Source organism: Molothrus aeneus, unplaced genomic scaffold, assembly GCF_037042795.1.
Source record: "Molothrus aeneus isolate 106 unplaced genomic scaffold, BPBGC_Maene_1.0 scaffold_40, whole genome shotgun sequence".
Lineage (NCBI taxonomy): Eukaryota > Metazoa > Chordata > Aves > Passeriformes > Icteridae > Molothrus > Molothrus aeneus.
The window spans coordinates 1,316,088-1,330,745 of record NW_027099068.1 but is presented as its reverse complement, the minus strand read 5'-3'; the positions used below and the strand labels follow the sequence as shown (position 1 = coordinate 1,330,745).

The following is a 14,658-nucleotide window of genomic DNA, read 5'->3' as shown; positions in this document are numbered from 1 at the left end:
GCCCTGGCACTCAGAGCAGCCTTGTGCAAATCTGAGCTCCCTCCAGCCCAGGCTGGACCTGCAGGTTTCAGCTCCTTGGCTCCAGTTCCCCCCTGCTTTCCTTGGAGAAGGAGCTGCCAGAGACCAGAGGGATGTTCATTTATTGTCAGCCAGCAAAGCCAAGGGAAGGCACAGCTCGGTAAAATGCAAAAGTCATTCATTTCCCTGGCTGTGCCCTGCACCTGATCCCCACAGCCTGTCCTGTTTCCTTCATCCCTGCATTGCCAGGCACTTTCTGGGACAAGGGAGCTCTGCTCTGGGGATGGAGCAAGGTCCAAGTGCCACCATCGGAGTGGGAACCACAACTCATCAGGTTTGTGTCCTTTGGGGGTCAGGAACTGGTGGGACTCAGAGGCACAGAAAGTTTCTCTTCAAGGCCAGCAGGCCATAGTTGAACAGGACACAATTTAATAACAATCACGCTCCTCCCTGAGCTATGTGCAATGTCCCAGTAGTGTCTGATGAGTGCACCATCCACAGGTGATTTCCATACTAAAATTAATTTTAGACAAATGTGGTAATAGATATAAACACAATTAAGTTCTTGTATCAGGATGCTCATCCTGGTGTGGGGGTGTCATGAACGGCGGGAGAAATGCGACACACTATATGCATGAATAGCAAATCTCAAAGTTTATTGAAAGCGTACACATATTTATATTGGTGTTAATGAAGCTTATACATATTGCAAAAGCTGAGCTCATCATTGGTTAAAGCACACTTAGATTAACTACACCTACTCTTATCTTCTAACAATTATTTTGCTTCTATATTTGCATTCTTCTAACTTCTCTACCTAAGATAACTACATTTTCTGGCAAGCGATTTTCTCCCCCGTCTTCTCGTTTCAGAGAAGGTCACTGTGACCTTTGTCAGTGATTGGACACTGGTTGCTCAGTTCCCAGCTTGTTTCTCCTATCTTTATCTATTGGTATCACATCGAAATGTCTTTTCTCAGCTAACCAATTATTCAAAAAGCTCTCTACATGGGTGCACAACAGCTCAAACAATTCCTGATTTGCAAAGCTGCCAGTGGTGGATGGAGAAGGGAGGTCAGGCTGCTCTTGGTGCTGAGGAAATGCTGAAAGCAGCCTGACTCATTTCATCTCCTCATGCCCTGGCTGAGCTCCCCTCTTTCCCCTCCCACCCATTGGCTTTTGTCTCTGGGTGAACCAGAATCTTTTGCTTGCTGAAAGCCAAGGCACTCCTTGGGGGGAAAATGTTCTCTGGGCCCCAACTCTTCCTTGTGGTTGATCCTGAAGGACCCAAAATGGTGGCCCTGCAGCCAAGAGTGGTGTGACACTGACACCGAGCAGCTCCAGCAGCCCAAGTTCTACTGACATTGGCAGTGATGCAAAAGCACAGAAATCCTCTCACACTGTGGCCTCTGGAACTAGAACAGGCTTTGGTTTCTCCTGAAGGCAAATCTTAGTGAATCCTGTCCAAGTGATCATGGTATTCCTGTGTTCTCTTTAACTGTCCCTTCCCTGACAGTGACGAGTCAGAGCCCATGGACAGAGTTCTGGCCACCCCACAGGGTGGGCCCTCCAAGGGAGCCCCATTCCTGCCAACTCCAGCTGAGAACACACCCAGCAGTTGGTGACATGCAGCACTTTGACTACCCTGATCTTTACATTTTCATAACTCATCATTACATTTTGATGACTAACCCCTTGGTGAAACACTAGAGGTGTTTGTGGCAGACAAAGATTCTGGCTGACTATCAAGAACACCTTACAGACATCAGTAGTACTTTAGTGACACCGTTCTTCATTCTTTTTTCTCAATCTCATTCACATTAGGAACAAGAATTCTGTTGTCCATGGAGCTGGCACCTTTTTAATTCCAGAATAATGCCCCCAGGCCCTTTGCTGTTCAGCTTTACCATGTTGTCTGGGGCCAACAAGGCTTGGGGGGGCCCTTTCCCCTCTGGCTGGAAGGGGCCGGGTCCCAGTCCCTGAGGGGCACCCGGGCTCCTGGATGCAATTCCTGTGCAAGTCCCTCAGTGTCACAGCAGCCTTCACATGGAGCCCTGTGGATCAGAGCATTTCCCAAAGGGGCCCTTGGGGCAAACAGGCAGATCTGGTCTGGCAGCATGTGTAAAACAATATCCTGTCAGATCTACTTGTTCTCACACACAATCCTTGGCTGCAGGGACACATTCCCATTGTTCATGCCCAGGTTTCAGGACTCAGAGTTGTCTTTCCCAGGAGCTGCTCCTTCAGCTGCCTCGGGAGGGCCTTTTGGCCTCTGGACCCACACTCTGGCTCCATTATTAGGGCTGCTGGATCCAAACCCTTTATCTCCACAAACGGTGGTGACTGGAGCTGGATCTCCTTTTTTCACAGTTGTTCTTAAAATTGCAATATTGATAATTGTGCTACCCTGTCACGGGGTTGAATAATCCAATCTTGTTCACTATTGTTTAACAGAATTACTGTAATTTCTCCTGGATATTCTGCATCAATTCCTCCTGCCATGACAGGAACACTTTGCAAGGCCAAGCTCCAAGGGAGCAGTTACCAAAGCAAAGTGTTCTGGAGGAATCTGAATTCCTGTTGCAGAATTGATAGCTCTCATTTGCTTTGAATTTATCCTAATTAATTCCAATGCATGAAGGCCCAGCCCTGCAGCCTCTGGGCTGGCCCTGCCAGGGGCCATCACAGCCAGAACAATTTCCCAGGCAGCCCAAGTCTCACTGCCCATGGTTGGATTTGCCAACTGGGGGCAGCCGTGCACAGCCAGGGGGTTCCCATTTCCCCAGTGGGCCATTGTTGAGGGCATGGGGCACATCTGGGAGATGGGTTCTCCATGGGAAAAGGTTCCCATCTCCTCATTTTTCCAAATGCTCTTTTAACAACCCCTTCACCCATGCAACCAATCCTGCAGCTTGTGCATAGTCTGGTACATGAAAAACCCTGCAGGCTTAATCACTGTATTTTTCACAGGAACAGACAAAGCATTCTGCATCACAGTATCAGCACACCCTGTAAAAATCGCCAATTTCCTCCCTTCCTCCTTTTTTCATTGTATACAATCTCACAAAGTTGACCACTGACATTAGGGTCCTGGCCAATCCTGTTCTGTAGGGTATTTAGTGTTACATCCCTGAGCAGCCAAAGCTACCAAATTAGTAATGTCAGCACTATTTCACATTATTCCTATTTTTTATGTAGATATTGATATAGACATATCGAAATATAGATACATATTAAAAATATATAACTACATATATAAATATATATATTAATGTCTTATACTATAAATACGTATATAATGATACAATATATCAATATTTCACTTGCACAAATCCATCTGAGCTCAAGAAATAAACCTTCTTCTGTTGCTCCATGTGGGAGCATTCCAACAATAATTGTTCCTTCTGAAGGTGCTGTTTCCAATGTACTCTCAACAAATTCATCTTTGTCTGCCCAAACACACAAGGTCTTTTCCTTTTCCATATGCAACTTTTGGATGCATTTGAAGACATCCAGGGCTGCAGCTTCTTTTACCCGACTGCCCCACTGCTCCCACGGGGCTCTGACCTCAGCCCACTCCAGAGCCAGGGAACTCCAGGGAAGGGCTTCCCATCTGGGAATTTCTGATGGCACTGATTCCTCACATTGACACTGAACAAGTGACATTTTGTTGGGATCTGGCCAGACTGTGCCAGTTTGGTTTCACCAGTGGGCAAAGTCAGCACCAAAGACACAGATTCCAACTGAAGGAATCAGTGTCATTTCCTGCAGTTCACAGCAGCAAAGAATCACAAAAGGAGCAGCTCAGCAATGCACCCAATCATCCCCACCAAAGATTGCCTGCAGTGACTAAGAAAGATCCAGCAGCATTTACCCTCAGCCTTTACCATGCCCCAGATGCACACAGCAGCTGGGGAAGCTGTCACAGCCAAGGGCTGCAGAGCCACTCCTGGGCACTGGCAATTCCTGCAGGGGCCTCCAGCCCCAGCTGAGGCTCCAACCCCGCTGGGAGAGGGCCCAGCTCTGACAGTGCTGCATGAACAAACTGACAGCACTGCTACTGTGGCAACATCTGGTTTCATCCTCCTCTTGGGCCCCTCCCAAAGCCTGGCCAGGGCTCAGGGAGGAACCAAGGGAGCTGACTTTGACCATACAGCCCCAAACAAGGCCAGATGTCAGATTTCATGGCCTTGTCTGGCTTCTAAATACAGAAAGCTCAATACATGGTTCAATAAGGAGTGGCTGCATCTATCACAGTGCTAATGACCATGCATATTTCATTAGGGAGCAGATACAAAGATAACCTTTGCTTGGAAGGTTCATCCAGAGGCCACCTTTGGCTCAGGGCCTGCTGTTCAGGCCTCACTCAGGGCTGGTGTCCAGGCCTTGGCACTTCAGGGACGTGCTTTAGTGCTGGGCTTGGCACTGCTGGCTGAGCGGCTGCACTGGGTGAGCTCAGAGGGCTTTTCCAACAGAAAGGATTCTGTGATTCCATGATTCTATCCACTGCCTTCAGCTGGGGCTATTTTAGCAGCATTACTTTGCTCCAAAAGTCTCCTATTGCCCAGCTCCTGTGGCCTGAGGCTTCAGCTCCTTCAGCTCCTGGTGCTGAGCTGCTCATGCTGAACGAGACGACTCGGAGAGAAGAACACAGTCCATCCAATTCCTCTGGGACACGCAGAGGGGAGGCTGTGCAAACAGGAGCATTGTTTGCTGTGGCCTCCTCTCTGCCCTTCACGCCTTTCAGCGCTTGGAACCAGCCAAGAGCTTTCTCCAAGAGTGCAACAGAGCAGCTGTTCCTGCTCCCGGGCCTGGCTCTTCCCAGTCTCTGCCCTTGGCTGGTTCTGTCCCTCTTGCTGTGCCCTCTGTTCCCCCAGGGCTCGCTGGCTGCTGCCCAGGACTGTGGCACTGCACAGATCCAGTGCTCCAGAGCCTCCTTTCTGTGCCCTTGGAGCTGCCTGGGCACAGCAGCCTTTTCCATCTGCAAGCTCCCCATGGACAGGGAGTGCCCAGCTCCGTTCCTTGCACAGCCTCCAGGAGCCCAGGGCTGCCATCTCAAGTCCCTGCTGGCACTGGGGGCTCCCAGGTGCCTCAGGCTGCTGTGACACCGCTGCACACGGGAGGGAACAGGGGCAGGGGCTGTGCTGAAAGTCAGCTCCATCTGCTGCTGCTGCTGCTGCTGCTGCTGCTGCTGCTGCTGCTGTGGGGTCATTTGTGCAGCCCTGGCCCAGAGTCAGGGATCAGATCCTGCCAGTCTCTTCCAGCCCTGGCTGCTCAGAGTTTGGGCCTCGGAGCCTCAGGTGGCCAAAGGCAGCTGCTGCTGGTCCCTCTGTGTGCCCGTGTTCAGCAGTGCTGCTCCATCAGTCTGTGCCCAGCAATGGGGAAAAGGCTCAGCCCTGCAGGGCCAGGAGCTGCCGGGCTCTGCCTGAGCAGCTCAGCCAGCAGGAAGGGAGCTGCTCCACACGGGAACCAGGAGCAAAGGACATTCCTTTTGTAGGACATGTTTTCTGTTAAAAAAAAAAGAAAGACAAAGAAATTAATAAATCACAGAAGAGAATGTGAAAGATAAAAACAAAACCCAAGTGTGTAAAGAAAAATAGTGCATAACTTTGGATTAAGAGGTAACGGATCTTTCTTAAAAAGAGAACTCAGGTATTTATTTTGTAAATGTGGTAATGGCATGGATCCATCTTACTGGCCTCAGTAACCTTTTTAAAAAAGATTTTCGGGTTTGTTTCCAATACTGCAATTTTGAATTGTGGTGAAATTGGTGTGAAGGAAGAAGAAATTGCTTTGTGCCCTGCCAGCTCCAAGCAGGATTGGGAATCTAAACTCTGTCAAAGCTCAAATCCTTGAGAAGATGACCTTCCTTCTCAGCCTGGGAATGAGCTGCACATTCCCTTTGAAACTGCCAGGGATTTCTTAGAGTCACAAAGTCCCACTGACAGCTTTTTGCTCTGGTTTGGCAGTGCAGAAGGGCAATTCTCCATCCATCAGCTCCAGACTGCACTGCCTCAGGAGCACTGCCCACTCACCAGCTTTGGCCCACTCGTGGCACTTCTAGAGGAGGAAGAAAGTGCAATTGCACAATTCCAGCCAATCAAGAGGGAAGAATGGGACAGACAAAACACCCTGTGCAGATCCAGGTGTTCAGCTGGGACTGTGGAGAGTTTGGGTCCTTGCCAGTTGGATGTGTGTCCCCAGCTGCAATCTCTGGGCCTGCAGCAGAGTCTCACTCACCTGCCAAAGCAGAAAGCTCAGGCGCTGTGCTCGCAATGGGCTCATCTGATGCAAAGCTGTCAGAGCAATGTGAGGGCAGAGCCAGCCCAGCTGGGCCCAGGGCTGAGCCCAGCAGAGCCCTGGCAGAGCCCAGAGCAGCCTCAGCAGCCGCAGAGCCCGGCTGCAAGGAGAGAAAGCAGAAAGTGCCCGTCAGCTGAGGGCTCCTGTCCCCTTGTGCCAAGGCCCGCGGTGCCCAGGCCATGCTGGCTGTGCCCAGAGCTGTGCCCAGAGCTGCCCATCCCTGCTGCCTTTGGCAGCAGAGCAGGAGGACAGGACATGTGCCCAGGCTGCAGCCAGCCACGGAACATCCAGCCCTCAGCAGCTGCCCAGAGCAGGATGCTCCTGTGCTCGCTGCCATCTCCCAAAAGCTCTGATCCCACCCTGCCAAGCACACAGGGACCCACCTCACGCCACCCACGGCTGGAAGAAAAGCTGCTCCCAAACAATGTCCTCAGCCTTCTCCAAGGGCATGGCCCATCCACACCACAGCTGCTCCCAAGCACTTCCCCATCCACACTGGACCACCTTGATCACTTCCTCTGGAAAAACAAACAACACATTCTTGAAAAGAGATTAGAGACAAAAAGGCAAAACAAGAAAAACAGTAAAAACTCTGTCAGGGCCTTGAGGAAGGCCCAACTCCTCCTACATAGCTGAGGGAAGCCCACACTTTCTCTCTTCCCCCCTGCACTGCCCCCCAAAATCACGGTGGTCCCAAAGCAAACAAGGGCTGCTTATGGCCTCTGACAGCCAATTGCTCAGGGCTCGCCAGCGCCCCAGCCCCTCAGGCTCTGCCCCAGCCCAGCCAAGCTGCCTGGCAGCAGCTCCAGAGCAGCCCCATCCAGAGGCACCTGGGAGCCCTCAGCAAGGCAGGCAGCAGCACACGGGCAGGAGGACACGGATGGCGCTTCCTGCCTGGCACAGGGCTTGTGGCCATCTCCAGGCACCGCTCTGGCAGGGATCCCCGCAGCTCCAGCCCTGCCCAGCCGCTCTGGCGGCACCACAAAGGCTTCAGCAGAACCACCACAGGCCAAGGGGCTTCTGGCCATTTCCCCTTGCCCACTGCACGCCTGGGCAGCTGGCTGAGCACAAGCACCCTTTCCCCCTTCAGGGCCTCACCACCCCTCAGCCTGCTGTGCTGCTGAGCACAAGCACCCTTTTCATCCTTTCCTGCCTCTTGCCCTGCACACCCTGGGCAGCAAAGAAAAGCTCCTGGCAGTCTGTATATCATAACACATTCTAGAATTGAGGTATTTACAGTAATCTATAATATATAATAATATATATAATTATAATATACTCTAGAATTTATTTATTTATAATATAAACAAAAAATGGAAAAGAAGAAAAGAAAAATCTTGAAGAAAAAGAAAATTACCCCTGGCTCAGGTTGCCCCAGCAAAGACAGCCTCCCAGATCAGCTCTCCTCCTCAGTCATCCGGCAGAGCAGGCAGCCGAGACCCGACAGGCGAGGCCGAGTCCTCCATGCCCTGCGCAGCTGATCTTGCAGCCTCTGCATGGTGGAATATCGCCCACGCTGTATTGCCAGGAGGACATGCAGTGTTTCAAGTGCCAGCTGTGACACGGCACTGCTCCTGTCCTTCGTCCGGCGTTCCAGGGCTGCAAGAAAGAGGAACAGAGCCACGGTCAGAGCCGGATCTGCGGGGAGCCCAGGAGAGCCCCCTGCAAGGGCCATCGCAGCCGGCTCTTGCCATGGGCAGGAGGGAGCAGGGAGCAAGGGGATCAGGCCGAAGCTGCTGGCCACCAATGGCCCACGTGGCCCTGAAAGCTCAGTGTGCTCTGGCCACGGGAGCAGAGCCCTCCACAGCCGGGGCAGGGCTTGCAGCTCTCCCCCCGGCAGCCCGCGCTGCCAGCCTGCTGCCCTCACTCACCTCTGCAGATCAGCTGCAGCTCTCGCTGCTGCCCCCTCAGGCGCTGCCCGGCCATGCCTGTGAACACAGAGCCTGTCACGGCGCCAGCGGCACAGCTCCCTGCCGGCGGCGCTGCCAGCGCTGTGGCCACACGGGCTGCTGGCCCGGCAGGGCTCAGCCCGGCCCTTGCCGCACGCTGCTGCCCCAGGGCACGGCTGCCAGAGGGCGGCAGCAGCAATGCCCAGGCCAGGCGGGGCTCCACGGAGCCAGGCCCGGCTGGCGCTGCCGGGGCAGCAGGCGGGGCCGGGGCCGAGCTGCGGCGGGCCGGGGAGGGAGCCCGGGCTCGTGGCTCACCCATGAACCTGATGGCCGCCTCTCGCAGGGGCTTCTGTGGGCTCTCCAGGTAGCGCAGGGCCTGGCGCACGTGCGCGGCCGCTCGGCTCCTGTCCTCTGCCAGCTGCAGAGAGCGGCAGGAGGGAAGGGTTGGCGCGGGCTCAGCCCCTGGGCCGGGCGCTGCCTGCGCCCAGCCCCGGCCTCCCCTGCCCGCACAGTCCTGAGGCGCGGCCAGCAGCCGCTGGCCAAGGGCTCCCGAGGGGAGGGGGCAGCGGGCCGGCTGCTGCCCGGGGAGCCGCGGTGCCGGCCCGCAGCCCCGCCGGGCTGGGGCTCCATGGACACCCGGCTCGGGCCCACGGGAGCCTGGAGCAGAGCCCGCGCGGCCTCTGGCTGCAGCAGCGGGCAGGGACACAGCTGCCCGCCCCGCACACTGAGCGCCGCCCTCAGGGGCCTTCTCCAGCCTGAGGCTGGGGCTTGCAGGCCATCCTTACCAGGAGCTCAGCGAACTTTGAGAGTTTTTCTTTCTTCACAGTTTTTTCAAGATCTTTCCTTTTCAGGAACTTGACCGCACAAAGCAGCGTTCCCCGAGAAGTCTGGAGAGCAGCAGAGACGCGGAGATGGCCCCAGAGCCCAGGGCACAGGAGCTGCAGCCTGGAGGAGGCTGCAGTCCAGCAGGCGCAGGGCAGGAGGCAGCCGAGCCCCCTGCCAGGGGGACAGCAGCAGCCCACGAGTCCTCACCTCTGCCACACGCAGATTCTCATCATGGCAGTGGAAGAAGAGTGGGAGCAGGCTCTGACACACTTGTGTCATCAGGGGCTTTTTTCCTTCTTCTTCTATAGAAGACATCATGGTGTGAAAGAGAATCATGGAGAGCTGCTGCACCTGGCAATCACCCTGTAGAATAGGAAGGCAGCAAGAGCTCAGCATCAGCTGATTCTGGCCCACAATTGGCATAGGCCTGCATCTCCACAGGGCACCGAGTGTCCGGGCAGCAGCCAGTGGCCGTGGCTGGGGGCACAGAGCCTTACGTTGTCAAAGAGTGGCAGGAACAGCTTAGCCAGGTCCAGGGCCACGGAGCTGGGTATCCCGGCACCATCATCCAGGAAGAGATAGCCCAGTATCCTGGTGGTCATCCTGAGCAGGAGCCCCATGAGCCTTTCAGTCAGGCTCCGCCTTCTTTCGGCCTGTGCGGAAGGCAAGTTTGTGAAAGGGCACCCTGCTGCCGCAGGGCCCAGAGGCCAAAGGCCTGTCCTGAAGCACTCGGGCAGCTGAAGCGGGAGGGATGAGAGCTGGGAGCAGCTGCCCCAGTGCCCAAAGCCCAGGCAGGGCCAAGCAACTGCGTTGCCCAGCCCCACGCTGCCTGCACGGCTTCAGCCACTGCCCCCTTCTCACCAGCGGGGAATGGTCCCTGAGATGCTGGCTGCCAGTGTCTGCGCGCTCCCTCCGCAGGTGCCTTGGCAAGACATCCATGATGCTGTCCCTGCATTCCCTCAAGTCCAGGCACTCGAGGCCCTGAAAGGCACAGGCCAGTGACGGGGGAGCCGGCCGGCAGGAGCCCAGAGCCGCACAGGGCTGGGCCCAGGCAGCAGCACAGGGCGCGGGCACCGTCCCAGGCGGCTGCAGTGACGAGAGGGCAGAGAGCTGGGAGGCAGCTCAGCCAGCTCATGCTGGCCTTCAGGCTCACCTCCGCAAGGAATGCCAGAGCAAGGAAATCCCAGTATGGCCTCTTTTTGCTGAGCATCTCAAGAAGGCAGTCTAAGATCCTTTTACACAAGGGCCTGGATGCATGGCACATCTCCCTGGAAGGTGGAAAATGGCACTAAGACCCTGAGCCGGGGGGGGAAGCCTCTCCCAGCACTGACTCACACAGTTCTTGTCTTTCCCCACCACCCAGCCAGGGGACCTGGGCCCTTTGAGATGTGGCCACTCCTGGGCACCCTCCTTTCCCAGCCTTTTTCCAGCCTGCTTGGCTGTCCCTCGTCCCTTTGGCCCATGGGGACCGTGTGGGACAGCCCAGGCACAGGGCACAAATGCCGGGAGCAATGGGGACAAGGGGGATCTCACCCGGCTAGCAGAGCCACGGCACAGTGGTGGGTATCAACGCAGAGCAGCGTGTCCCAGCCACGCTCGCCTTCCATTGACACCACCACGTGCTCACACTGGAGAAGGCAGAGCAGGGACTTCAGGGTCTGCACTGCAAACCTGTGTGCACAGCAAAGCCCAGGTTACACTGGCAGCACTGGCTCCTTGGCAGGCCACGTGGCATGGACAGGAGGACTGGCATGGAGCACCTGTTGGGGCTGGTGGCAAGGCCGTGCTCTTCCTGGCATCCCTTCCAGAAGGTTTCGACCTCCTCTGGCATCTCTTCTGTGCTGAAGAACACTTGGAAGAGCAGATGCACAAATAGGTGGGGGAAATATGGCTCCACTACACGTGGGACAGGGGGCTCCTGGAGGATCTTCCACATCACCACGGTTGCCTGCAAGGGACAAAGCCCCCCGAGACAGCGCTCAGTGCTGAGGTGTCCGTGTGGCAGGGCCCGAACAGGGCAGGGAGAGGCCCAGAGAGACCTTGGCAGGGGGAGACGGGCCCTGGTGGGCCTGAAGCTGCCCCTGGGCCAGGTTTCAGGCCAGCGCCTGAGGCAGGGAGATGCAGTGGGGGAAGGAGGATGGAGAGCTGCTGGAGAGGCGGTCTTGGGGCCAGCAAAGGCCAGTTGCGGAAACTCACAGCCAGGCCAAAGACACCCGTTTTGTCCCCATCAGAGGTGCATGTGCTACGCTCTGGCCAGCTCCCCAGCACATCCAGGAGTATCAGCTACACTGGCTCTGCAGTCCTGGACGAGCACATGATGGTCTTCCACATGGAGATGGCAGCTCTGTGGGGTTAGAGCTCTGTCTCAGGGGGGTCTCAGACACAGCACCATGGCCTGGGCATCCCTAGGGGCCCGGGCTGACCGCCGGCTCTGCCTCTGCCCATTGCCACTCGCCGGCAGCAGCCAGGCAGCCCAGCCCTGTGGGGACAGAGCCCTGAGGGGCAGCAAGGGAGCATTGGCAGCAGGCTCGGGGGCTGACGGGCCAGGGCTGGGAAAGGCAGCAGCCAGAGGGCCCTGGAACTCTCTGTTGGTCAGACACCTGGGACAGGCGGTACAGGGTGATGAGCTGGGGAGGCCTGAGCCCTCTGGGCAGGTGGGCCCCATACCTGTCACAGGACGGGGCCACACGCAGCAGCGTCAGGACTGTGTCATCCGGGTGTGCTTTGGTGACATTCAGCAGGGCCTTGTCCAGCCTGTGCTCGGCAGAATCATTGGCCTTGAGCCATCGGTGAATGTACCTCACCATGGCGGGCACCTGGAGAAGGCACAGGAGGAAGACTTGGAAAGCTGCCAGAGGGAGCAATGTCCCCAGGGTCCCCAGAGAATGCTTCCCTTGCCAGGGCACTGCCATGGCCTCAAAGGCTCCCAGGGACCAGCAGCCGTGGCTGGGGAAGCCACGGGACTCATGGGGGAACTGAAGCCTGGCCCCAGGCTGCTCACTTGCTCTGGCCTGGCAGCCCCCTTCTCCACGAGCAAATCCAGCAGGGCCGCACTGGTCTCATGATTGAGGAGCTCCGAGTGAGCTCTGAGCCCAGTGCCCATGGTGCTGCTCTCTTCCTGACGAATGCTCCTGATAAAGTCGCAAACGAGCTGTAGGACGACAAGAAGCCGGGGATGTTGCAATGAGTGCTCCACACACGGGGCTGGGCTGAGCAGGTGGGGGTGGCTGCCGGTACCTGCGCTGTTCTTCGGAAGCGGCCACGGGTGCGTTCCTGCTCTTGTGTGAACTCCAGGGCTGCATCTGGCAAAGAGCGAGCGCAGCCAGACCTGAGGGGCTGCGGGAGAGGCCGGAGAACACAGCCCAGCCCTGCGCTCCCAGGCAGGGAGAGCCCCGGGATGCTCCAGGGGGATGGAGCACGGCCACTGCGGGGTATCTGCCTGGCCCCTCTTCCGTCCTGTCCGTGGGCATTTCCCCAGGGGATGGCATGGCATGGCATGGCATGGCATGGCATGGCATGGCATGGCATGGCATGGCATAGCATGGGGCCAAGTTGGCTGCAGGCTCCAGCCCTGCAGCCCAGCTCTGCCACTCACCCTCCTGCGGTGGATGGAACGGCACCACCTCTTCAGTCTCCTGTGCTGGGGCAGCTCCAGGGCTTTCTTCCTCCTCCTCCTCCACGCAGGCCAGCTTGGGCACTCTCGGGGCTCTCCGCTCCATGGCTGTTCCTGGCCCGCGCCCCAGCAGCGAACCCCGCCGGGGCCGCTCCTGCAGGGCCTGGTGCGCCTTCCCTGCGGGCGGGACGCGGCTGTCAGCGCTCGGCCCGGGGCCAGCAACGGCCCCCGAGCGCCCCTCAGCCGCCCCGGGCCGGCCATGCCCAGGCGTTCGCTCTTTGGAACGCGGCACGGGAGGCTCGGGGCCGGCGGCCGCGCTGCCGAGCGGCGGAGCTCGGGCCGGGGAAGCCGCAGCGGAGGCGGCGGGAGCGGCCGCGCCGCCTGTGTCCTCCGCGGGCCCCGGGAGGAGCCGGGGCCGGGGCCGGGGCCGGGGCCGGGGCCGGGGCCGGGGCCGGGGTCGGGGTCGGGGTCGGGACTGGACCCTGCCTCGGGCCCGGGGCCGGGCTCGGGCCAGGCGGAGCCGAAGGGCGGCGATGCCGCCCCCGCACCAGGAACTGATGCCCGCCCAGCAGCGCCACCGCCAGTACGGCCAGAGCCGGGCGGAGGCGAGAGCGCGGCGGGACGGCCGGGGCCGGGCACGGGGCAGCCCCGCCCGGGGCCGGGGGCGGGCCGGGGGCATGGCCCGGCCCGGCAGGGGAGAGGGAGGCGGGGAGAGGAGAGGGACGCCGGGCAAGGGACCGCGAGAGAAGGGTGCCGGACAGCGGGAAAGGGAGAGAAAGAGAAAGAGAAAGAAAGAGAGAAAGATTTTTCTTTTCTATCTCCTTGTGCTTCCGCTGCCGCTGCTGCTGCCGCCGCTGCCGCCGCTGCAACTGAAGCACTGGGGCCGTTCGTCCCCGTGTCCGTTCCCCACTCGCCCCACTCGCCCCACGTTCGAGCCCCGCGCGCCCCGGGCACAGCCCCTGAGTCTGTCCAAACACGGGAACTTTGCAGCGGTGAGCCCAGATGCAGAGCCCTGACTCCTGCACACTGGCACAGCAATCCCCTCGCTTGCTGCTCTGCATTGTCCTTGCTGAGGGTCAAACACTGTCGGGCCACCTTCCCTTGGTGTAGGATTCCTACCTGACCCCAGCACTGCACTTACAGCTCCAGTGTTGCTTTCCCGTAAAAACAGGGGAAGGAAAACTGTGTGTGGCTCATGGTATTTTAGAGTGTCTAAAACTTGCTAAGTCACCAATCTTAGAGGTGAGGTGCATCTGGAATTACATGGAAAAGGGGAGCATAGAAATAAATAGAGGAAAACATCTTGGATTGTTTCTTTCATTTTCATTTCACTTCTGGAAAGCTGTTTCAGTTTTCCAGGAATCTTCTCCTGTCTGCTCTTCCCAAGAATCTCTCATGGAGAACAAGGTCAAGCTTCTGTCACAAGATTTGCCACCAGGAAATTATGCCACTGGTGAAATTTTCATGATGACTCTTTGTGCTGGTTTAGGGCAAATTTTGGGAGGAAACCTCCAAAAGGGTCCATCTAGAAAGCAAGTTCAAGTGGCCCCTCCCCCTACTAGTTCAGGAAAAGACTTCCCTCGAGAAAAGTGAAAAAACCCAGTTTATTTAACAAGTAAAGTATTCACAAGGATGAAAAATGAATAATATTAAATGAAACCTCTGACAGTGCTGAAGAGATGGCAAATTCAGAAAGTCCTTTTTGTGGCTTGTAGTTGGTTCACTCGGTCTCTTCTAAGTCTCTTTGGTGCTGGAATGCAGCGTCCCAGAGCTCGGTGGGCCACAGGTGTGAGCTGCCGGTGTTTTTCTGGGTTTTCAGTCCAGAGCAGATTTAAACAGTTCCAAGAAAAAGGAAAGTCACAGTCCAAAGGAACTTCTCTGCCCCAGCTAGCTAAAACCAAATTGCTAGACCTGGGCTGTGAAAGCACCAGGATATTTCCATATCTGGGCACTGTCAGTCCCAGCAAACACCAGATCTGGATGGTGCTGGAGCCAGAACCTGCAAATTTCCAAA

At 57.0% G+C, this 14,658-nt stretch overlaps 1 protein-coding gene across 1 annotated transcript; it reads right to left on the bottom strand.

Moving 5' to 3' along the window:
• Positions 1-7,713: 7,713 nt before the first annotated feature.
• LOC136570858 (maestro heat-like repeat-containing protein family member 6) lies at positions 7,714-13,323 on the bottom strand. Its single transcript, XM_066571263.1, has 13 exons — positions 12,627-13,323; positions 12,269-12,333; positions 12,033-12,182; positions 11,699-11,847; positions 10,565-10,702; positions 10,185-10,299; positions 9,893-10,012; positions 9,529-9,684; positions 9,239-9,394; positions 8,992-9,093; positions 8,522-8,624; positions 8,189-8,245; positions 7,714-7,916 (listed from the first exon to the last, which is right to left on the bottom strand). Exons 1-13 carry the CDS (start codon positions 13,321-13,323, stop codon positions 7,714-7,716), a joined length of 2,211 nt encoding a protein of 736 aa, XP_066427360.1.
• Positions 13,324-14,658: the final 1,335 nt, after the last annotated feature.

Coding starts and splice junctions, on each gene's coding strand:
- LOC136570858 (XM_066571263.1), bottom strand. CDS start 13,323: ATGCCCCCGGCCCGCCCCCGGCCCCGGGCGGGGCTGCCCCGTGCCCGG. Junction 10,013..10,184: donor CTCTGGCATTCCTTGCGGAG/GTGAGCCTGAAG, acceptor TGTGCCTTTCAG/GGCCTCGAGTGCCTGGACTT. Junction 8,625..8,991: donor CAAAGTTCGCTGAGCTCCTG/GTAAGGATGGCC, acceptor CGCTCTCTGCAG/CTGGCAGAGGACAGGAGCCG.